Source organism: Lytechinus pictus, chromosome 13, assembly GCF_037042905.1.
Source record: "Lytechinus pictus isolate F3 Inbred chromosome 13, Lp3.0, whole genome shotgun sequence".
In the NCBI taxonomy this organism is placed as follows: domain Eukaryota; kingdom Metazoa; phylum Echinodermata; class Echinoidea; order Temnopleuroida; family Toxopneustidae; genus Lytechinus; species Lytechinus pictus.
In genome coordinates, this window is record NC_087257.1 from 4,089,291 (window position 1) to 4,115,921 (window position 26,631).

At 37.3% G+C, this 26,631-nt stretch overlaps 1 protein-coding gene across 1 annotated transcript in view; it reads right to left on the reverse strand.

Annotated features, from left to right (window-relative positions):
* Nucleotides 1-24,454, reverse strand: part of LOC129274394 (basic helix-loop-helix transcription factor scleraxis-like) — a 60,706-nt gene extending 36,252 nt beyond the window's left edge. Inside the window, exon 1 of the mRNA XM_054911208.2 lies at nucleotides 23,359-24,454. Within this exon, the coding sequence (XP_054767183.2) occupies nucleotides 23,359-23,892 (534 nt within the window). The 5' untranslated portion in view covers nucleotides 23,893-24,454. The remainder of the gene's footprint in view (nucleotides 1-23,358) is intronic.
* Between the last annotated feature and the right edge of the window lie 2,177 nt (nucleotides 24,455-26,631).

Here is a 26,631-nt window from a genome sequence, read left to right on the forward strand (position 1 = left end):
TGTCCTTATTGTCACATACGTAAAAAATAAGATATTTTAATATTCAAACAGTATAAAACAAAATAAATAGTGAGGGACATAATCGATTCTCCCATTTGCATATCACAGATATAACTTTTTTTTTTTAAATTAGCGAAAATTAAAAATGTCACAACATTAAGCTTGTTTTATATTTCTTTATTAATTCAAATCAACAATTTCTGGGGTGGACTAGAGTCTTGACCTTTAAACTATAGCTTCGGAACAAGGAGGTATATCATCACTCCTTGTTTATAAGTCCAATTAGGTCCATGTTTAGACGCACCAAATGTGACATGTTTCGTTCTTCCATCCCCCTAAACCCGGACCTGTTTATCTCGATGAAGCAGACATTAGTAAAAATATATCTCCCATACCATGCCCAAACATCAACATGATCAACAAATCTCCGTCGCCTGGCCTTTCCTGTCGTGACCTTTCTGTGTGCACTTTTCACGGTCCTGTGTCCGCGGTGTCACGTGGTACTGACCCGGGGTCAGCTGAGGTCATCGGATTGATCCAAGGTCTATATTTCCGATCACGTGGTTATGAGTAGGATCGCTACAGAGCGTTTTTATAACAGAAGGGGAAAAACACATTTTTTCTTTATCTGGATGGTTGAATGAAATAATATTTAGTACTTCCCTACAATCCTCATGTTCAGCGTTAGACAACTTTGTGTGTCTGTTTGTTTATTTTCACCATGTAAAATAATTCACGTTGACAAAAAAGGTCTAACTTTTGCAACTAATGAATATGAGAAGGAAATGACCAAAGCATAAACCGAAAATTGGGATCTAGATTTTTTTTTTCCTGATTGAGACAAGCCAACATAATATTCCTCTTACAAAAGGATTGCTCCAAGCAAAATCATGAGGTACATAATTATTTTCACATCTTCAATATTGTGAAATGAATAAGGCACTATTTAAATAGGCCTAAGCCTCAGTCGAGTAGCCAATAGGTTGCATATCAATTTATAAAACTGATTAAAGGTAAAGCCAAATGTGAAAACCAACCCAAACAAAAAGTTGGGTTTTTTCCTTACTTTAAAAAAAGAGAAAACAAATCATTGTGCCTAAGTATAATTTCGCAAAAAATGATGCTCATAAATGAGTTAATATGCGTAGGCCTAAATGTAGGCCTTATATATTTTAAGCTTATATATAAGCCTGCAAATTCATTTTCTCCTAGTTTCAGGAATCGGCAGTATGCACAAAGACATGTGATATGCATATGTGGTGCCTGTGATATCGCACCCTCATTATTTCTTTGTATTTAAAGACACATTTGTGAAATTCAATTTTTTAACATTTGTTGAATAATATCAAACACATTTAAAATTATTAATAATGGTAAATGAAGGCATAAGAATAAGATCATTACTATTATAAATATTTTTTTACTAATAAATTAAATAGTGAGTGGATGATACATTCGACTACCTTATGTCTTTCATTCTGTATATTGTAGGCCTACATACCCAATTTGTGAAAGCATTGTATTTTACAAATGCACAGTGAACTATAAGCGAAACTTAAAAATGTCATAACTTTTTTATATTTCACTTCCGAATTTGATGTCATTTCCCAGAGTGTTGCATGTCGAAATTTCTCTTTGCATTTTTTTCAAAGCAATTAGAGGTTTGGCATGGCCATAGGAAGCGGGGATGCTGAACCACCCTCCTTGGGATACTTCTTGTGTTTTAAAACACCCCTGGAAATCTGGTATCTGGTATGATAATGGCAGAAATGTAACTAAAATTACCTATATATTGTAGTGGAAACCTTTCTTCTATTTGTTTTGCTTGTCAAATTTCTCGTGTACATAAAATAACCTTCATTTTTTTTTATAGTGAAAACCCTTTTTTGCTTGTCCAACACCAGCATCCTCGGTTTAAAAAATCGTTCATAGGGCTCTGATGTTGGGTAAGCTATTGATTCTGATAAATGAAAATGATTTGGAATATTTCATGCAGTTTCAAACATCCATTTGGTATAGAAAATATAAAGGCCTACACGTGCACTATCCAATATCCGTTCACATTACCAACCACTACGACCAGTAAAACGAAAGTATATAGGCCTACAATTCAAGGAAACCATGGCAAATATATCCATGATATCCCGAATCTTGGAACTTGGAAATGATGTCACGATGAATATTTCTTGGTAGGAAAGCGGTTAACAATAGGAAATCAAGTTCAACCTTTGCATAAAGGATACGACTATATTTGGGAAATGTGAATCTTGAAATTCGAGTTTCCTCATTCGGTCTGCCGGTATATTAGTACCGGGGAAGTCGTGGGTGAAATAACCAGCCATTACCGAACCCTTTCAAAGCTTCCAATATCTATTTCGATCGTGTTATTCTCTTTATTTTCCATTGCATTTAAAATTGTCAAAATGTATATGTCTATCACATAGGTCAAGTCATTAGGTATACGCTGACATAATTATCTGATATCATATAGGCCTTCATCGTACTCGTAGTCTCTTTCTAAAGAATATTTGTTTTTCTCACATTCAATTACCTGCCACATAGCCATAAGGCCATAAAGCAATAGCCCTACGATTATGCATATGGCAGCTCCTCTAAAAAAAAGGGGGGCGTGGGGTAATTTGTTTTCTGTCATTACCGCCCTTGTTTATTGTTATGGAGTTTTGGTTACAAAGAAGAAAAAAACACCCTCAGAGTAGGTAAGACTTGGGACATGTAGGACAGTGTATGTTATATACACTGTACATCTCAACAGCAACAGTCATGACAGTGTCAGTTGCATTGATCAAATTACAACATAAATCCAAAGTCATCTCCATGAACATGCACATTAATGTGGGCCTAGGGGCCTTGCTAGATACGTCTACACAGTAATACCAGGGAGTTGGCCGCAGGTTTTCATATTCACATACACCGGAAAAAAAAACCGTGATTTTACAGAAAAAAAAGAGAGAAGATTTTGCAGAAAGCAATAACAGAATCATTATGTAAATTCATAAAACAGGGATTTTTTCTGCAATTTAACAGAACAGGTCTGTTTAAAAAAGGGGAAAAGGGTGAGTTATTGAAGGAAATTTGTAAGATTCCATACACCAAATACCAATTTCCTGTAAGATTACGCAATCTGGTAAGATTACAGGTGTTCTCGAGACTCTGCTGCAGGACTTCTTTTATTTTAAGGATAAATTTTCTAACAGTGTAGCACCTCATATGATTCATAAATACCATTCTCTTTGTGCGAAGTATTCAACCTGAAACCTAATAAATCTCGGGAGCTAAAAGTAGTTAATTATTAAAGAAATAAACACGTGTAAGGTTCACAACAACCCATTCTTCTTGACATAAAAAAAAAAAGTAATGACGCTATTCACCCTGGCCAAATGGAGTTACTTTTACAACATGAGGAGTACAATGGATACAATACGGAGGGCAATTGAGGAAACACGGCTTACTGCGTGTTTCATCACTTCGGAAGTAATAGTTTACAGATGTAACCAAGTGGGTAGCGATGGGATTAGGAGTATTAGCTCAGGGCAGACGGGTATACAGGCCAACCTATACTCACGAGTTCTAGTTCAAATATTGGGCGAAATTTGGATGATGATGATAAAACTATCAAGACTATACGTACATTCAAATGTTCACATGTGCCCTTCAAAATATTGCTTAAGAATCAATGATAACTGTCATTGAAAATTGGGTTTTCTCCTTAATCACTGGCGAAATAAGCCATACAATTCTACCTCCGTGGCTTGAGGGGGCTGGAGTTTAATTACCCGGAGGACGAGTTCTGGAAGTTTACGAGTTTGCATAGCGAGCTAGCCTAAAATGCTTGTTAATTAATTGCGTAACATCAACTATTTATGCCTACATGGTTTTCGAAGAGGCCTAAATTGTCAATTAAATAGGCTTAATTAATATACATGGCAATTAAAAAGTATTCTATTTTGAATGAAGAAAGAACACTCTTTACCATTTCACGCCAACCTCAGTTTTTTTTTTCTATCACGAATTTTATCACGAATGTTAAACATAAATTGAGCAACCGTTGTCTGTTTTAATAGCTACATGGTTTATAGATCAAGTGACAGAAATAACCTATGAGATCACCATGGTCATAATTATGCAATCTGTTTGGATCATCCAAATCTAATGAATTATTCAGTGTATAGGACCGACGTGTTGTCGCTCTAATATTTTGAGACAAAAGCATGCAAAATAGCATAAAATATTATCCTGACGACAGTACCGTTTACGGTTTTGGTGTTGTTGTGTATCAAGTCTTTTTTTTCTTATAAATCCTTATTAAAGCTCCATTATGAAAATTGAATTACATTTCCCTTGAGAACGAAATGATGAAAGATGATTTTAGAATGATGAGTCAAACCTCGTCACTGCTTTACAAGAGAACGGATACAGCAATCCATCACAAAAACTTGCAATGACCAACCAGAATTCCTGATTCAAGCGCATTTTGTCCAACAGACTGCCAGGTGACCAATCAGATTTTTTGTTTCAAATTTGCAATTGATTGTAAAAAGAAATTGTGTAACAGGGCTGTGAGGTAGATGATCATGGCGATGATTTGGAAGGCGAAATCCATGGCTATATCTTTGTTCAACTTCTGTTGTCAATTTAGAAGGGATTTCTGATATTATGGGGATGATTAAGGATAGTGATCTACCGTGGGAACAACGTTATGAATACCAGATTCTGAAATTAAAGGAAAGGAAATGGTAACACAGAGAGATACCAGCTAGAATAAACCTAAATATTATATTAATTCTCTTTATTTTGCAAAATTTGCTAAATACACTAATCTTCTAGGCCTAACCATGTAAATAAATAGAACAAAGGTCTCGATTGTGGTTTGCACTCTACGTTTTCACAACATAATACTGAAGATACCTACACAGGATGAAACTATTGAGTGAAGCTTACAAATACGTCTTCTATTCGTTTTGGAACAGTGGGATCCGTTTAGAGAAATTCATCTTCCGACCTAATACTTTCTAAAATAATTCATAAAAAGAATGCTGATATCCAACGTCCATTTCGCAGAAGTGATGGGATGATGAAGACGACGGCGAAGGCAAAAAGGGAAATAAAGAAGAAGATGGACAGCACCACTGAACAATAAAAAGAATGAGGCGATATAAAAAAAATCGTATGAAGAGGACAACCATAACAATAAAATGAGAAAAAGAAAAGAGAAGAAGATAAGAAAATAAAAAAATAAATAAAAAGGTAGAAACAGGCGAAGAACAGGTAAGAAAGTATGTAAGTAAGTATGCTATGTAAGAACTAAGGAAGAGGGGGAAGAAAGGGTAAACATTTTTAAGTAAAAACGAAGAAGAGGATAGAAGAAAGAGATATAAGGTGTGCAAGTTCATCACCAGTCAAGTGTTGTTTGCATTTACCTGACCTTACGGGTCATGTTGTATTTTGCTTTCATTCACTTCCAATTCTCCGACCCACTTAGGGCCAAGTCAAAGTGTTACACACCTACATTGGTGAGGAAAGAAGAGCCGGATAGAGATGTTGGGATGGGGGTAACAAGACCGGGGGAAAGAGTCTTCCACCGGAGGGACGGGATGCGATCACGATGGGAACACGAGACATGCTGGTGGAAATATTCAAAATTCTTCCCCCTTCACAAAACATTGCAGATACCTGAGAAGAACTCATCATGCTCATGCTAAAATGGTTAAGATGAGCCATTAACCTACAAGAACTAGTAGGATCCATAAATGAGCTAATCCGATCGGGCTTAAACTGGAACCCACACACCAAATCGCAAAAGAACAAATCAATGTATAATGAGCAGCCTATTCATTAGCTGACCAGTTGCAAAAATATAAGCAAATTATGATACAGAAAAGATGACATCAAAGCTATATAATCATGGCAACAAAAATGAAATATCATCTACATCCCTTGACTGCACGGCTTCATACCACTGCCCTATAACTGCCCTAGAATTGAATTGAATATAACGGAATATTGATCAATAAAATGCATCAGAAGAATAATTAAAAAGAACTGTTCCCACAGTACCCCCCATTCCCTAATCCCAAATCATGAGTTGATTGTTTTATACTGTATTTTCTCAAGTGTTATTGTTATCTATAATTAGGGTCTATGGCCTAGAATATGCATCTGGGGAGTGTTCACTTTTGTGGCCTCAAAGGAAATCTCATTGTAAGGTTGATTTCGATATTTGTATCTTTCTTTTCTTCCTTTCCATTTTTCATCCAAGCAATGGAGTGAACTCAAACTATCTCCGGGCCTAGACAATTCCAATTTTTGTTCCTCGATATTTCACTAGTCTGCGGGCACAGGCCCTGATTGAAACTTTGATCAGCAAGTGAGTCTCCACGCAAAGACAAGCACATACAAAACTTGCTGTTTCAAGAGAGGGCCTTCAGTACACAAGGCATGAGTTAGAGTGCACATTCAGACCCTAACTCGAGTGAAGGGTTTGCACAGCAGACTAATATTTCACCCCCATCATTCGAAGACCCTCTCAATCCCACGGCTGGGGAATTCTGCCCATTCCAATCCAAACAATGTTGATCAAGTTTAATAAAAGTTGATACAAGTGTTGGGAGACTCTCCCCTCTCCTGACAGATCCAACACCCAAATCAAATAAAACCTAATATTACGAATATATTCTTACGTTATCAGATTGCCGGGAAGCTATCATCGCACCAGGGGCCTGGCTGTGTTTGAATAGGAAAGCCTATCCATGGCGCTATGTTAGGTATGTCGGCAAAAGGATGAAATAAGCAGTTTGGGAGAAACATTTTGGGTAAAGAGAAAAGGAGTCAAATATACCATAGAGTCTATGAAGTCCATGAATATACTTAAAACAAAGTAATGGACAGAGAGGATAGAATGAAAGGCCGTTTTATAGGTCTATTGTTTTACTCTGTAGGCCTATATTGAAAAATGTTTTTTTCTTGTTTGTTTTTATGAAAGTGGAAGAAAATATATAAGTTAATAAGAATGAATGAATGAATGAATGAATGTATGAATGAATGTATGAAAAGTCAGAAATTAAAGAGAAAAAACATAGAAAATCTCGTTATGACCCCCCCCCCCCACCCTCGAATGTGATTAGTTTCTAAGACCTTTCAGCAATTAAATATGTAGCGTCGTGGTTTAGGTCCATGGTAGAATCTGTGTAGTAGATACATGGTAGAATCATGAATCCTAAAGAGCTAATAGGCGAACTCCCTGAAATTCAGATATTCCCTAGCTTGTCGTAAATATTGCACTGAGAAACAGAAAATACAGTATGTTTGGACGATAAATGACCTGCTTGTGTTATAAATGTGTACTATACAGCTATATGTGGCGAGTTTAGGGATTCATGATTTAGTTATATTACCATAATATGAGCTTTGTGCCCACAAAGTATGCTTCAGAAACATGAACTATGGTGTGAGGAAAAATCTCTCGAAGTTCACCTCGAAGCTAACAGCATGTGCAGTTACCTGCTTCGTTCAGGCAAAATAAACACAGAAACATTAGTAATGAAAGCTAATTTAATTTTAAAGAGGTAGGCCTTTAAGTAGAGTCTTCTTTCATAAATGGTGGAATTTGTTATGAACAAATTTCTTTAAAACAGCATCGTGTATTCGTACAACAATGAAGGCCTATTAGTGTAGTTAGTATAGTCCTTGGAAGTTCATACACTTTCCAAATATGATTTTTAAATAAAATTTTCAAGATTGAAGCAGGAAAACAAAGACAATTCACGCTTTTGATAACGTTTATCATTAGGCCTATAGGTGCAAATAACATGGGGATCAATTTGATTCTCAAAAGGTTTAAGTGACCCCCTTTTCAACATTTCTTCCTTCCACAAGGATAATAATAATGACACTTATGATTAGAACAATGATACCAATAATAATAATAATAATAATAATACTAATAATAATAATACTTATAATTAGTAAACAATATCGACTCTTTAGACAGCGATGGACCATCTAAAACCGCTTTCGTGAACAATATGGCAAAAAATGCGTCAAACAATAACCAAAAACAAGAAAGAGCGAAATCAGAAAGTACAAGAAATCACAACCATTTACATCAGTCGGAAACAAAATATGTCTCATTTCTCAACGTTGGCAGTATATCAGACGGGAAGATTATGGTGACCTACATTTTTACGCTCTTCCAATAAGAAAGGAAATCCTTGGTGGCATCAAAAGGCTTCTTTTCCAAATCTCACCAGATTGCGACATGCATTTTAAATGGGGTCAGATGAAACTACATAAGTTCGGACCTACTTTCGTACAATTCCAATAATTTGACGAAATTAAGCGCAGTAAATAATAAAAATACAGTTTTTCATGTTTTTTTTATTTCTGTTACTGAACAAACTGACATGGAATAATTTGTATGTACATGTAGTTGAACCCTGTAACATAAAACATATAATTAATCAAGTCTATGGCAAAAATATAATCAATTATAAACAGGCACTATATATCAAGCACATTTATATTATTCATACCATGGAGCTATTAACACAGATGTGTTCAATAGGTGTGCACTTAAACCATGTTAAACACAAAACAGTTACTTACAAATTAAGACAAGATTTGTTTTATTTTCCAAACACAACAGGCACACACATTACCTACACCTTTACTAAAATAGGACTATGAACATGATAATTTATATGAAATAATAATAATCCTTTAAACCATTTTAAAAACAAATCACAATTGTCTTGGTTGGTATCAGGACAACTACCCCCTGGACAATCACCCCCCGGACAACTACCCCCCGGACAATTACCCCCCTAGGACAATTACCCCCCGGACAATTACCCCCCGGACAATTACCCCCTGAGGACAACTACCCCCCGAGGACAATTACCCCCCGGACAATTACCCCCCGGACAACTACCCCCCGGACAACTACCCCCCGGACAATTACCCCCGGACAACTACCCCCCGGACAACTACCCCCCGGACAATTACCCCCCGGACAACTACCCCCCGGACAATTACCCCCCGGACAATTACCCCCTGAGGACAACTACCCCCCGAGGACAATTACCCCCCGGACAACTACCCCCCGGACAACTACCCCCCGGACAATTACCCCCGGACAACTACCCCCCGGACAACTACCCCCCGGACAATTACCCCCCGGACAACTACCCCCCGTACAACTACCCCCCGGACAATTACCCCCTATATAGACAAAGGGAGTGCACAGAGTCATACGTCGGCCGTACGTTTGACGTAAGAAGTACTCAAGGCATTCTTGAGTATCTTGGAATCAAACGTACGCCGTAGGAAAGCTGTAAAATTGAGCTCCATCCATAGGCGGATCCAGGGGGGGCGAGGGCCCCCCCCCCCCTATCGGCAGAGCAAAACAAATGAAGAAAAAAGGGGGAAAGAAAGAAAAAAGAAAAAGAAGGGAAAAGAAAGGAGGAAAAATAAGAGTTAAAATAAGAGGGAGACGAGTGAAAAAAAAAAAGGTCAGGGGATGACTTGGAAAATGATAAAAAAATATATTTCATGTCACTATATTAATTTTTTCGCTCGCGCTTCGGGCTCGCATAGCCTGTTCGATGAGATACACATCTTGCTAAATAGGCTGATATGTAGCTTAAAATGTCAAGTTTTGAAGTCGATTTTACAAAGCATATTTCAGCTCGGACATTATTCATAATTTTGTTTGATTTACAAACTGATTTTTAAGTGCTCTGTTAAATGTCCGTTTTATGGTGTGAATATAACTTGCAGCTTGCGCTATGCGCTCGCATTATTTGATTTGCCAAATTATATAACAAACTACTTAAAACCCCCCTTTTATGACAGTTTACCAAAAATTTCGTCTTACGATTTGCGCTCGCATTTTTGTTAAAAATATATCAACTCACATATCCTATTCATGATTACAAAAGTGCTTAAAATATCCAGTTTTCAGGCCTCAGTGTCAACACATTTTACTCACTCATTTAGGCTTATTACATTAATAAATATGATAATAAAATTTTCATGAATTTTTAATGACTAAATTGTCCCTTTTCAGAAAAGAATATCGACAATATCACAGTTTCATATCGCGCTCAGGAAGAGGAATAAGAAAGTTGTCATCATTTTCATATGATGACAAAATGTCCTTAGACCTAGAATGTCCAGGTCCTAGGTCAAAATAATAATGAAGATATCAGCTCGCGCTTCACACTCGCATCATTTATTAAGTGCTTTCCACATCCACTTCACAATTTCCATACACAATGCTTTAGATAGTGCTCAAATTCACCATTTTCATACCGGAATATCAAGTATTTTCCGCTCGCGCTTCGCGCTCGCATTGCTTTTTCGATGAGATTAATATCATGCTCAATATAGGCTGATATGGAGCTTAAAATATCAAGTTTCGAAGTCAATATACAAAACATATTTCATCTCGGATATCGAGCTTTCATTATTTTTTAATTTACAAATTGATTTTTCAAGTGCTCTGTAAAATGTCCGTTTTATGGTCTAAATATTAATATTTTCAGCTCACGGTGCTCGGTCGCATTATTTGATTTGCATAGGCCTACTTCTTTATAAATTCTTACAAACCGTCCTTAAAATGCACCTCAAACGAATTGTATACTATCATGATTGCCAATTTGTATAGAAAAAACACTGTATTTGATTATGTCATATTGTTTACAATTTAGTAAATTTGGTACTTAATTTCCTTCTTTAATGTTTAATTGCTTTCACCCAAGAATAATACACACAAACACACCTTGTAATTTACAAGGTGTTCTTGTGTGTATTATCTTTGCATAAAGTTTTTTAGCTAACTGTATTAAGTTATAAAGCCACATCTTAATCTGGAATGTGCACCAATTGTTTCATAATTCTTAGCTTCTTGTTAGTTGAACTGTTAAAAAAACAGATTTATAGGTCTACTTGACAGTGTTAGTGTTCATAGTTGCGTTATCGACTTTCAATTTTTCTACGTATTAAGGTGTTTTTTTTACGTTTTATCTATTTGCCTGATTTCTTACCTGAAATTAAACCCAAAATAAATATTTAAAAAAATCAGATCAGTTGGAATCAGGGATATTCAGCATATGTGATTATTATGACTAATCGTGTTCAATTGTTCTATGAAAACTTAGAATGAGGGCCAGTTTACAAATTTTCTGATGTATATATGCATAGCCAAACGGGAGGTTTCGGGTGCAAGCCCCCCCCCCCCATTTTTCATGATGCAGAAGGCGCCGCTAAACAAAAACAAAAAAGGAAAAAAGAAGAAAGTGAGAAAACAGGAGAAAGAGCAATATAAAAGAGAAAGAAAAAGTTATTAAAGTAAGATAAAGTAGAAAATATTTCGGAAACCTGTGCCACCAACCAAAACTTACAATGGGTCCCGCCTTATTCTAACATTGATGCTGGAGAGAAGGGGGGATTTTCTGAAGGTAATTGTCTGGGGGGTAATTGTCCGGGGGGGTAGTTGTCCAGAGGGGTAATTTTCCGGGGGGTAAATGTCCGGGGGTAATTTTCCGGGGGGTAATTGTCCGGGGGGTAGTTGTCCGGGGGTAATTGTCCGGGGGGTAGTTGTCCGGGGGGTAATTGTCCGGGGGGTAGTTGTCCGGGGGGTAGTTGTCCGGGGGGTAATTGTCCGGGGGGTAATTGTCCTCGGGGGGTAGTTGTCCTCGGGGGGTAATTGTCCGGGGGGTAATTGTCCGGGGGGTAATTGTCCTCGGGGGGTAATTGTCCGGGGGGTAGTTGTCCGGGGGGTGATTGTCCAGGGGGTAGTTGTCCTAGAACCGTCTTGGTTTTTCTTTAGGAGAATATTTTTTTCCAAAAATGAAGTCAATAGTTCCATATGGATATATGGATTCGAACAATATATTTAACATGAATCAAGCACAATTAAATAATGGAATCCACCGCGATTGAATATTACATATTCTATTCTTAGCAGCTGAGTACCTCTAGATCAGTGGGTGAGGGTGCCCCACCTGCTAGCGGTCATCACCGGCCAAGGCCTGGCATCAACAACGCTTATCGCACCATGACATCGAGCCTTATGGGATCATGTGCTACCAAAGAGATGTAAGTAAGCTATCTGAGATTATGTCAAGCCTTCATGTTCAGTTCTTTGTTTCCGTGCATATGATTGTGTGTAACACAAAATGATAAGCATGAAAATATGGAGAAAGTTTGGCAATTTCCCATGCTGAAATAATTATTGGAATCGGAATGGTGATCATGGCCTTCTTCGTGCAGGACTGGCAGAGTGGGGGCGCAAGCAAGAGGACACCCCCATCCCCCTAAAAAATATGCCTACTTTTTTTCTTCAAATGAAGCTCAAGGGAAAACTGTCATTCACAAGAGTTAAGTTTTATTGTTTTTCCCCCTGGCTCCGATGAAATCAATTAATTTTTCCTGAATATTTTAACCTCAAATACCGTCCCTATAGCAATACCGCGGAAACAGATTCAGGGGGTGGATGGGGGGCAAAAATCTCTGGAAAAAAAGAGAAAGGGGGTTCTTCGGTTTGATAAATTATAAATACCGATCATGTGGGTGAGGGTGTGGGTGTGGGAGGGTCTAAATGAGAGAGTGGAATCTGACTTCGTTGTTAAATTATTTTGTTATGTTTATAAATTATGATTATGACAATTCATTCATTGATTCATAGGAATCATAAAGCTCCATGACTAGAATATGTTATCTCTGGTTAGATACGGGTAGAGCATGGAGCTAGCTCCATGTTCAGAGCATGGATGTAAAACTAACATACAAAAAACAAAACAAAGGATGGTTAGAGCATGGAGCTATTAGCTCCATGGTTAGAGCATGGACCCTACCCTGGCTAGTAATTTTTCTTTCATGGGGTTGCGGTGGTTTTTTTTTCTATAGCTGACAACTAGCTATTAGTCGTGTAGGAAAATTGCCAATTCGTCTACTGCCAACTCGTCCACTCACCACATGGTCTCTCTTCATTTAGTCTGATGCCATTCCGTCCATCAACATTTCGTCTAACAACCATTTGGTCCAATAATCATTCGGTCCAATCATCACTTCGTCTAATCACCAGTTGGTCTAATATCCTATTTATTTTCATTCATTTTGCACAATTAACACTTATCCAATCAGACCAAATGGTTAATGGACTAAATGGCTATTGGACCAACTGTTTATCAGACGAAATGGAGAGTGGACGAAGTGGCAATTAGACCATGTGGATAATGGACGAATTGATGATAGACCAAATGATAGTATAGACGAGTTGGGAATTGGGCGAATCGGCATTAGACGAATTGAGAATAAACCGTTGTGTGTCAGCATTGCGTAGCTCCTTCATCTCTTACTTACAGTCGAAGTTGGAAAAAAAAAACAAGCTGAATTTATGTTTAAGAGTATGGTAGGCGTAAGCATGGTAAGTGAAAACTGCAGGTAAGCATGGCCTGTGTTCATCCCTGTGGAAAAACAAATCATTATTCTACCCCCCCCCCCCCCCTTCGTCTATATGCACCGCCAGTGGATAGGCGTAATTCAAGTCAAATATTTTGTTTAATTTCCGTTTAAAGATATTACAAAGTAATATAGGCCGTAATCTGATACAAATTAACAGAATGATGAACGTTATTATAATAACATAATGGGTTATTAGGCATATAGGCCTAATAAAACTGTCCATATAGGCCTAAATGCAATATAATAAGCAATCAATCAATCTACTAACATTTTAATAGAGATAACTAACAGATAATCAAAGGAGGAATTCCAAATAAAATGAATAGAATAATGTAAAAACGAAAATAATTTAGTCATTAATTTTACAGCAAGAAGTACTGTAAGGGTCCCTCTTAATTTATATCAAATTGCTGAAATTAAAACGCAATCATTACCAATATCACAAAAAAACTGAACTAGGACAGTGACCCATTCAGTCATAAATGAAAACAACCGATTGGAGTGAGAAAACACGAGAAAAAAACGCCATATGGAGTCAATTTCCGCGCCTAAAGACCCCCAAAAATATCAAATACGAGAGCAGACGGTTGCCATCACGGCACGCGAGGAAAGATTTAACGCGACTCTGTTTTGGGAACACGAGTTTCACGCTTGCGGGACGAGTCGGTGATTACGCGGGCATGTCTCCGGGTAGTCGAGTGATGGCCGCTCGCTGGGGATTTACGTGGGATCCTATGATCACCACAGAAGGATCATTTACAGGAATTATAGTCCAGAAATGGACTACAATATGAAGCTTGAGCTATATTATATAGCATTGTATTTCCTCGGGTGGACATTTGACCGCCCCGAAATGGTCGGATAAAGGGGCGGTCACTGAATCCCCCCCCCCCATTCGCCTTTACCATGTTTACTGTAGCCTATTTTAACGAGTCAAAATAAGTTAGTGAAATTGCAATAAAAAACCCCTCAATATCACAATTCAACAAACTCACACAGAAAACTTATGAAAGACTACTGAAAAAGACTAACGGTGCTGCTCCCTCGCTTAGGTCACTCGCAATTCCATGAGAACGATTCCCATTGCTTCATTTTCCAACACATAACAATAAAGCATCTTATCTAAACTGCGCCTTTTCAGTTTTTTTGTAATATCTTTGCGTCCTTCCAATGTTTTGAATCAAAACAGAATATTTCGAGTATAAATGCGATTTACTCGAACTTATCATTCATTATTTCGATCATGTCGATATAATCCTACATTTTGTGCATTACTCTGTCTCACATCTAATTTAAAAAAGGAAAATTCTTGTTGTGTGTGTATTGTGTAAATGCACTGTGAACCATTACTGGATCAGCAATCTAACAATTAAAGAGGAAGTTCACCCTGACCAAAAAAAAAATTTGATAGCAGAAAGAATATTCAAAGTATTGCCAAAGATTTGAGAAAAATCCAACAAAAAATTAAAAAGTTATCAGAATTTCAATTATTTGATTTTGACGTCATATGCGAGCAGCATTCCTACAAAGGAAATGGTAAAAAAATCATTGAAATGTTTTTACTTATTTTCTTAGAAAAATTGAAAAAAATCTACTGTACCTTTTGCATATCAGTAGACAAATCATTTCATACCCGATCATAAAATAACACAAAAATAAGTCATGAGGAACCATTAAAAAAAAGTGAAATTCATGCATTTGATATTACATAACATATGAGGCAGCTGCTCGTTTATGACATCAAAAATCCAAAACTTAAAATTTTAATAACCTTCTTAATCTTTAACGGATTTTCCTCAAACCTTCGTCAATATTTCTTATGATTTTTTCCTGTTATTTTTGCAACAAACTTTTCTTTAGGGTGAACTCCCCCTTTAACATGCACAATTATTTTTAATAAATTATGCCTCTGAATCATGTTATCCTTGAATATCAAGTGTTTCCAAAAAGCAGCCTTTTCATAATCTCTCGTTTTTTTTATTAAGTATGCCTCTTGATATCTTGTTGACCCAATATGAACACGATGAACTGCCGAAGGCGTTGGGAGTTTGAAGAAATGCTGGTACAAATATCAATCGGGCCATCATCACAAATCTGTGCCTCCATACACTTGACTGTAACTTGCACCATGAACATCGAAGTCATATTATAATATAATTTATGTGACCTCTCCTATCATCCTATAGTATAAAGGGCCCCGCAAATACAAGGTTACACTCTAAATTTCAATGATTTAAAATAAGACCGAATCGGCTTTGAATGGGGACCAGCAGAATATATTGAATCTATTTTTAACGTTAAGGATTAATTGGTAAATCTCAAAAGATTTAATTTCAAATCTTTTAGCTCTATATTTGAATCCAGGAAGGTTTAAATTTAAATCTAATATTCGACTGGTCTTATTCACAACCTATCTGGAAATCTTAAAATACTTAAAATCCTTGAAATTCAGAGTGCATGATTTAAAAAGGGCAAGGGGTGGGCTCCTATAGCATATAGCATCGAAATGTGGAAGGCGCTTTTAGACAGGCATGTGTTCATCGGGGGGGGGGGGGGGTATAGCGGACACTTTAATCAATTCAATATCATATTCCGGCCGGATACTGGACAATTTTACGATTTTTTTTTGACACGGTTAAGCTCCACAATCGAACAATAATTAGAGCATTTTGCCATCCATCGCATGCATGGCCTAATCCTTCTTGTATAGCACGTCAGTCAAGTAGGCCACGAAACACTCTATTTATTTTCTCAAACTTAATGAGTAATTATACTTATATTAAAAAAAACGCGTCGTTCCCACAATCACCTAAAGAACGTTCACAAGCAAGGGGATAAAAAAAGGGAGCTTTGATCTATATTTGAAGTTGAAAATATAAAATGTCACGATAACCCTGGTAATGGTCGTTGTGTTATGATACACATACGATATCTAGGCAATATGCACCACAAGCTCTGAGGCCCACGAGTAAAGTCCGTTGAAAAATATAATTTCCGAGGGGACTTGAATGGAGCTATCTGTCCAAAGCGAAGATGAGGAAAGATAGTGTGTACATTGATATCGCAGAGGAATTTAATAGGGATTGTGTCATCATATCGGGTTGTCGTGTCGCGAAGGGCAATCGCGTAGGCCTACACCCGACCATTCGAGAAAAGGGCCCCCTCAATTCCCCAACGTCGGGTCCAATTTTCCCGACCATTCGCGAAAAGAGCCCCTCAATTTTTGAAACGTCAGGTCCAATTTTCCCGACCATTCGGGAAAAGGGTACCCTGAATTCCCAAGAGGTTCTCTTTCATACTCGTCCCTGTTTCCTCTCACTTCGCACATGATATTTTGCTTTAAACAATATTAATGTAAGTCGGTAATGCGCGTAGTTTAAGATCATTCTAAGCGCGCTTGTGGAAATATTGCACAGTGCCACGTATCCTTGATAATACAAAGTGCAACGCACTTTTACTATAACGTAGCATACACTGCACAGACTGTGCATTACACTTTTTCCGCAGTTATTTGGTTGTGACTCTTTCAAAATAGCTCTTTTATTTATTCATTTTTTTCAAATATCGGTATGATCATAAAGGCCTGATAAACTGATGTAGGTTAGGCCTATACAATATTCAAAGGTCAAGTTCACTTCAGAAAATTGTTGATTTGAATCAATAGAGAAATATCAAACAAACATAATGCTGAAACTTTCATCAAAATCGGATGTAAAATAAGAAAGTTATGACATTTTAAAAGTTCGCTTGTTTTTCACAAAATAGTTATGCGCACAATTTAGCCACATGCAAATGAGAGAATCGATGATGTCCTTCACTCACAGTTTCTTTTGTTTTTTATTGTTTGAATAATACAATATTTCAATTTTTACAGATTTGACAATAAGGGCTAACTTGACTGAACCGTAAAACAGTGGTAATTCCACATGTTCAGGGAGAAATAAAACTTTTTTTCACGGGACAATGGGGAGAAAATTCGAATATTTCATATAATAAAATACAAAATAAATAGTGAGTGAGTGATGTCATCAGTTCCCTCATTTGCATACCGACCGAGATGTGCATATAACTGTTTTGTGAAATAAAAAGAAACTTTAAGATACAGTGTCGTATTTTTTTAATTCTACAACCAATTTTGATAACATTTTCAGCGTTATGCCAGTTGTTGGATTTTTCTCTTTTTATTCAAGTCAACTTTTTGTTGGGGTGGACTTGTCGTTTAAGAAGGGGTCAGGAGACAATGTCTGTCATTTCTTCAAAGTCATGCAAACAATCACAATTGGTGTCCGACTTAGCGAGGAAAGGCAGCTGCCCATCTTTGACATCTCCCCCTTTAGAGTGTATACCAAAAGGCCATTACTCCGGTTTGAAATCATATGATGATTCTGATAATATCTTCTCGTTGCAATCGTTGCGATACTTAAATTGTAACCATGGACCATACCATCATCTTATTCTAATATTTCATAATTTAAGGACTTGCAGTTACCATGGTTGGTTGTTGTGCATAGTTACCTAAGCAGTAAACATTCTGGCAAAATCCCAATAGGGCCCCTGGAGATAAAAATATGGGCGATCCCATAAAATCAGGTACCATTCGTACCAACTTTCCGATTCACGCCCTAATTCCCTAATAAAAAATATATTCAAAGATATACTGATAAAGGCGTATTCGGGTTCGTGGCGAGGGCTTTAAAATAGGTCATGAATTATTTTCAGAAAATCATTTTCAGAATTAAAAAAAATGATATTGTTTTGAGAAAGCATGGGACAATGGAATTGGAACAAGTATCGTTCATCTATTGAAGTAGGGGCCTAAAGATAGCCCCCCCCCCCTCTCCACCACCACCACCAAAATAACACACTCCAATTTTGACATTTCTTCTATTGCTCGTGGCGCACAAACTTCTAGACTCCATAAAAATCAAAGACTCACCAGAAGCTACCCCTTTCTTCCATTCATAAAAAACGATATGTCCCGGAGTTATAAATTTGAATAGGAGCCTTCTGCCAATCCTCTGTGAACACTTTATGATAAATGAGGACCCGTTGACATGTTCCAATGAAGGATCTTTAATTGGTTAATTGGGTCGGATCAGATACTTTCCGCGGCAAAAGATGGGACATGCTGAATGTGATCTGAGGCCTGAAAGAAGCTCAAATATGTGTCCTTGATGACAAAGTCATTTTTATTATCACTTGAATGTCCAATCCATCGGCCATAAATGGCGTTGTGGACAAGGGTGTAGTGTTGGAGGCGTAGCGCCCAGGTCGGGAGGGGGTCAGTCACCGTCAGTGCCCATTATGTAACCATGGTAACAGAAGTCTGAATAACGATCACACTGGATCATTATGCAGAACTATTAATAATAATAATAAAAAAAGAAACTCCCCTTTTCAAAGTCCTACAAAACTATGAAAATGATTTAACATGAATGTAGCTATAACCTTTATAAAATGTTATTATGAAAATAGGTGTCTAAGCACGATCTTGTTTCTACTCTGTAAAAATTTGGGTGTTGAACTGACACGAGTTGGTGTCCCTAAAGGACCACACCGTGAAGTGTAAGCATTCTACCTAGAGATTAATCATGACACCAAAGCAGGGTTTAAAAAGTACCAACAAAAGGTGTTGCAATAGCACCCATAGGTGTTGAAATATTTAAACACCAGAAATTAAAGACCGCAGTAAAATAAAAGGTATTGTCAGGGGGTGTTGTCCTCTATGTACACAGATCAACACAAGAGACAGAGTGTTTGCTGAGCACCTCTTCCCCGTGTTTTCCCCCAATGGGTTCGTGGCAAAAGAAACCGGGAAAAAATCAATTACAGGGAAAGTTCACCCTGAAAAAAAAGTTTGTTGTAAAAATAGCAGAAAAAAATAATAATATATATTGTGAAGGTTTTGAGGAAAATCAGTTAAAGATTAAGAAAGCTATTAGAATTGTTAAATGTTGGATTCGTGACGTCATGAATGAACAGCAGCCCCATATGTTATGTAATATAAAATGCATGAATTTCTTTTTTTTAATGGTTCCTGATGACTTATTTTTTGTTTTCTATTCATGACCGGGTATTAAATGATTCGTCTATTGATATACAACAGGTACAGTAAAAAACATTTTCCAATTTTCTGAGAAAAGGACATTTCATTGATTTTTTTACCATTCGCTATGTAGAAATGCTGCTCGCATATGACGACACAAATCAAATAATCAAAATTATAATATTCAATCTATGGTGATTTACAATAGATGTTTAGGCCTGTGGTTTAGTAACTGTGTATAGACTCTATAGAGATATATGCTAATAATCTCTATGGTTATCACTGACTACTCATTAGAACAACGAGCTTTTTATGAAAAACTGTACGTCTTAACAGGAAATTTCACAAGCTTAACTTCCATTTTTCCAATTCTGATTTAATTCATAATTACCCATTGTGATTATGCCTGAAAATACCAGAAGCATCGTGGCTATATACACGGACCTTTGGAATTACAGTAAATATACCTGTCATCAGATAGGGTAGTGCTTCTGTGAGCAGTAAAGGCATGGAGCTGTGGTAAAGGCATGGACCTATAAAGGGGATCAATTATCATTCTGGCACCCAACTACAGAAAAAACACATCCGTTTCCTTTCCTATAAAAATATCACCACCCCCCCCCCCCCCCCCACATAACTACAAAGAGCCGCCGACAAAACAGGATTATCTTAATACGCCGCCCACAAAGGAGATATTGAATGTGTTTGCGGTTAGGAGGCGGAAATAGTAACCGATTTGAAGCGTTACATAATCCCCAGGACAACGTGTGTCTGGAGTGTCGCGACAGCTTCAAGATCTGAACAGAAGTCTTTCACTACTTTCAGAACCCGCCCCTCGGAGAGGACCTCACGCCGTCCGTCACATTGTTGCTTAGAAAAGAGCATCATGCGTTCTGATGGCAGGTATACTAAATAAAGAGCGAATTTTCACTCCTCTTGGTAGTGACCTCAAGGATCACTCAATTTGTAGTGAATTTAGAGTGAACATAAATTATTCACAGGAATGAACTTTTCGAGAAAATTTCCTGGTTAAGGGGTGAAATTCACTCAAAACAGGTGAAAGTCACTCTTAAAAGATAAGTCCAACCCCTTAAAAGTTGATTGTACTTGAAAAATCCAATAAGCGTAACACTGAAAATTTCATCAATCGGATTTAAAAAAGAAAGTTATGACATTTTAAATCGCATATTATAAAATACAGTAATATATCTAGGTCGGTATGCAAATGAGGAGACTGATGACGTCATCCACTCACTATTTCTCTTGTATTTTATTATATGAAATATCAAAACATTCTAATTTCTCCTCACTGTCAAGTGAAACAACTATCAATTCCTCCCTGAACATGTGTAATGGTTTAGTCAAGTTGGTCCTGTTGTCAAATCTGTAAAAAAATGAAATATGGTATAATTCAAACAAAAAAACAAAATAAATAGTGAGTGAAGGACATCTTCGACTGGCTCATTTGCATGTCACTGAGTTGTGCATATCACTGTTTTGTGAAAATAAGCGAAAATTTAAAATATCATAACTTTCTGATTTTACATCCGATTTTTATGAAACTTTCAGCGTTATGCTAGTTTAATTTTCTCTATTTATTCAAATCAACTCTTTTTTTCTGGGATGGACTTGACCTTTATTCTAGTGAATTTTATTCACGCCCTCCCACAAGTAAATATTTCACTCGATTCTTTTTTATCTGAATTTGTGCTCATTTTCCGTAGATAATTTGTCCTTTCAGCGGGTTTCGAGACTTCAACTTCTTACAAGCGAAAATGGGTTATAGCTTCTGTGCAATATTTTAGTTTAGGATCTAGGATCTTATTGACAAATGATCTTTTTTTGGAAAAGCGTGTCACTTATTTCTCCTATTCACTGAAACCATTGACCTACCAACCCACTGAACGAATAACGTAGGCCAATATTATTGGAAAAATAAAAAATAAAGACGACTTTAATTCCAAAATGAATTTTGGAATCATAGAGTCCTGAGGTAAATTATCATAGAGTCCTGAGGTAAATTTTCCAAGTGTTGTTAAATCGACAAAAATTTTTTTTTTCACTATTCCGGTAAATAATATAATATACATATTATATGAATATATAAGTCCTAAAACGAGTGTGATGTGTATGATATGGAATAAAAATGTGTCTTCGTGAACATTTTGTGATTCTACATTTTTATTTTTAGGGGATATCGGACTGCACATTTTCTCTTTTGGGGTTTTAAAAAAGGGGAGGGGCCAAGACGGCCGACCGGCCGGGGTGTTACTTCGTTTTGATATTGTTACTGGTATTGTTTTATAGACAATAACAAGGTATGCTAATCAGTGCCACAAAAGGCGATTTGTCCTAAAAGTACCAAAACATGGACCAACATTTCAGGTCATTCTCGGTTTTTTTAAATCTGTTCTCACCCAAAACTTGACGCCATGCGTGCGGGCAAGGACATGGCAGCGGAAATTGGCAATTGCACCCGGCTAGTAGTAGTTTCTATGGTTTAACCAATCACATATTCTTGATCTGACTAATCGCATTCCTTTGGATCATGTCATAATCCCTTAAAATATTATTTATGAATTTGATAACGCTATATTCAAAACGGTTCGTAAGACCAATGAGTTAGGGAAGACGAAGCAAAAGCCTATAAGTATAAACACAAACACCAGTATTGACAGAATGTCCCAAAATATTACTCTAGGATCTATTTATCTGAATATTTAATACATGACATCATATAGCTAAAAATCACATTTTTTTTAAAGATTTCATTATCACTTTTATTTTTGTTTTGAATTTCGATTTTTAACAAACTTATGTAGACCCAGGCCCATAATCTAAATTTTTTTTTTAAGTATAATTACTTTTGGCAACGTTTCTAAGTTTCAGTTGTCATTTATGCTGTATAAAATAATAAAATGACCAATTTATCAATGAAAAAAAATCTGCCCATATCAAAATGTGGGCATTCATAAAGATTGTGTTGAAAGAATTGTGATGGATAATGCCAGAATAAAATTATGAAGGCCGTCTTTTTTTATTTTTTTTCATTGATGATCAATTTTTTATTTTCTACAGCATAATGCCACCTGGAACTGAGAAATGTTGTCAAAAGTAATTTTCCCAACTGATTTATTATGATTATATTATTATAGTTACCTTAGTTTGATAACAATCTTTACAAGTTACAATGAATCATGTATTACAGAAAAAAAAAAGAGCCTCCACTGCACTGGTCAGTAACTCAACTTTTCATCGTCTTGTTCTATTTTAGGTGTTAAACTATTCGAGACTTTTGTGAAGTTTTACTAAATCCACGGCACTGGTTTTACAGACATATTCAACATTATTCAAATTCAAATTCAAATTTATTTATTTCACTTCCATCAATTGTACATACATGAATTGTATACCATATATAAACATAAATATTAATATTATAATTGTATACCATATATAAACATAAATATTAATAAATATTATTAATAGGCCCATGTCGATAACCTCTTGGTTTATTTCTTAAACATAAAAATGCGTAAGCATGATAAAACTGTAAACAAAGTATTAAGACATTTTCCCTTTTGATAAGTTGTTTCTAAACACATTGTATAAATTGTATGTTCATTTGTTATACGGTTATCTTATTCATGAGTGATGATGTCCCATGATGTTCAGATTGTCAGATTGTTAAATTGAGTGGTGGAGTTGAAATGAAATATACCAAACAAATCATGAAACCTGAAAAGAAGATATGTGATTATTTGAGTACTTTTGAATAAATAATAATACATAACTATTTCTATTTACAAATGATTTTAATAAATTACCTGGTGATGAACATTCATGACAGCTCTGTTTCTCATATTGCTCATGTGATTTTGCAAGCAGAATGTGCAGATAATCCTCGGTCCGCCCTCGCTCCCAGGTCGGAGCATGGCCCGATGCATGCAGGGTTGCTCGATCTCCTCGTCCCCGACAAGTAGAAGAGTTCCTAAATGATTGATATAACTTGTCGCCAATCTAAGGGTTTCAATTTTCGATAGTTTTCGATCCCGGGGTTCGGTGGGGATTAGGTCCCGGAGCTGCACGAAAGCGCTGTTGACGCTGTGCGTCCGGTCGCGCTCCCGGGCGTTGGCAGCGTTGCGTTGACGAGGCATCCCAGAAGCATCCAGTTCGTAGTTCATATTGGAGCCCGAGTTCATGTTGTACGTGTTCATGGCTGGTCGGAAGGTTCGGTCGCCAGAGTCTCGGCGGTAGCCGTCGGGGTCGGACCGGTCTGTCGAGGAGGAGCTCTCGCTATCGGAATCGACTCGGCCGCCTTCGCTCTTCGAGAAGGCGTCGTGAACTTTCCGCTTCGGCATTTCTTTCTAACTACTAATGGTTGAAATTATAAACGAGATATATCAGTTGGTAGATGCACAAAAATCATAGGTTGTCAAATTCGGTTATTAAACAATATCCTTGATGATATGCAGTTCTTCTACTTCTAGAAAACAAGAGTGAGGTCCGGAGTGAGGTCGTGGGTTTCATCTAAATTTCCAGAACTGCTTCGGCTAACGAGTCATACAAGTAGAATGTTCCACAGTGGACGACACAGCATTAGAATAATTATAAAAATAAATATCCGCCAATGGCCCGGTCAAAAAAAGAACAGTCCTCGCTCCAAGTCCAACTTTGATTTATCAGTATCAGACCCTTATAAACGTCCACATTCCATATCTACATTTTCTTCAACGTTTGCGGTATAAAGAAAATATAAAATGTTTCAGACTCATTTACACGATCAAATTCGAACATGAAGCTTTTTTAATCCAGTTATTTTTTTATGGAAAGAATCCTGACCGATACCCAGTGGGTGCAGAAATGTTAATGGACTCGCTGGAGGGGTAAAAAGTGCATCCCTCTTCCCTGTGATCCGGAGCCGCAAATGGGACCAAGTGTTGTTGTCATAAATCAGTCGGACTCGGTTGGCTCGAGAGCGCGAGGAAAGTTCGGCACGCAGCAGACATTCGAGAACAGACGAACTTGCGAGAATGCGGGCACTTCGTAAAGAGAAAATGGTGGTGGTGGGGGGGGGGGGGTGCTGTATATTCCTATTTGGGATCCAATGGTGGCGCTACGGAGGGGGAGGGGGCGACCGCCTCTTATGTTTTTATTTCTTCAAATATATAGTGCAACAAAGAGGAGCAACAGAGAAAAATAGGGAAGAAAGGAAGATAAAAAGGGGAGAAAGAAAAAGAAGAGTATCAAAAAAGTGATCTGGGTCGTATACCTCTAGGCCTATTATTCCTCATCTGAGAAGATAAAATGACGTTATATTCCTTTGGGTAGTAGTCTCGAAGAATAGAAATATGGGAGAAGGGAAGTAAAATGAAGGGCAGAGCTAGAAGACAGGTTAGAAAAGGAAAAAGGAGAGATACTGATCGTGTAGCTCTATAATTAGGCCTACCCCTCACCTAAAAAAGCAAAATGGCGTCACCTTCACATTGCCTTGCCCCCCCCCCTTTAAAATGATATGGCGCCGCCTGTTGTACGCCTATGTGGGATGCAGTTGTTGAACTAAGGGGGGGGGCGCGACCACTCCTCTATTTATTATCCCGACTATTCAGCTGAGAACAAACTAGTGACGTCACCTTTTCACCTATGGAGTGGGGATGTCGAATCCTCATACGGATCTAAATGCACTTTCTCTGTACCATATACCCATTGTGATTTAATATGAATAATAAACTATGGCACAGGAATATTTCCTAGGGAGTGGAGATGGTGAATTCACATAATTTCATGCAGGGCGTTATAGAATCCAGAAACGGTATATGCCTACAACATTCTTAAAAATGTTGGGCAACATACTGTCCACACAATGTTGCCCAACATTATAAGAGTGAAGGGAATTTGTTAGTGTCTACAATCTAAGGAAATGTTGACAAACCTATCAGCTAGTTAAAATGAACTTGGTTAAAACAAAATTACATGCCCAATGAACTGTGATTTTTTTTAAACAGCAGGTTTGCTCATTTCAGGACCCTCCCTCCAGCCAAGATAGAACCAAAGAGTTGATGTATAGCAGGGAGTTAATGTTTGTTATGAATAATAACAACTACACGGTTAAAGCATGGAGCTACTACATGTGTTAGTATAGCTCCATTACTAATGTTATCAATTGCACACTACGATCATGGAGCTATACTACGGATGCTATGATGCTAAGAAGAAATCACAATTCCCGGTCACAATTGTCGTTATTAGGGGCTGCGGAAAGGTTTGAATGTGGAGGGGGTGACCAAGACAAAAGAAAAACATAAACTGATGGTAACATTACGTTTTTTGTACATGTTTATTGAAAGGTGGCCAGAATGCAACCCAGAATCATAATGCATGTCTTCATGCAATGTCTGCCCCATCAGAGAGAACGTCTGCATCAGCTCGGCATGTATTGAAACACTATCAAGAAATTGGGAGACTGGAACCGTTTCTTTCACGACTCCCCACTCGACGATCAGGTCTGCTTTCCTACACGAAGCATCAAATCTGCAGGAGAAACGGAGCACCAGTCTTATCCATATTTATTTTGTTACGTCACATTTGACCCAAGAAATGAGAGCTCATCATCTCCCTCGTCATCGATCGAGGCGCCAATGTAATGGGTGATATATAGACCCCTCATTAATATTTCATCTTCTCCCGCTTCCATTACTTTGCACGGTCACGACGGTGTTAATCTTTAGCTAATCTTATTACGGATGTTCATTTTTAATTTGAATTTAATGTTAGATGACATGAAAATGCTGGAACGGCATCCTTCTGCGGTGGCGTAAAGTCTTTATTTTTTTAACTTTTGGCAGGGTCAGACTCGTATATCCCCCGAATTTACTGGTGCGACAACAAAGGCAGCATTTCACTTAAGCCTAATAAAATGCTTTTTAAAGGTCAAGTCCACCCCAGAAAAAAAGTTGATTTAAATAAATATAGAAAAATCAAACATGCACTCTAAATAAGGATTAGCCAGTATTGGATAAAATGGGTTGGGTAAAAAGATATCAAATATTTTGTAATTTTACGCAATGTTGCGTTGAAATAGCACAATATGGGGTTAAAAA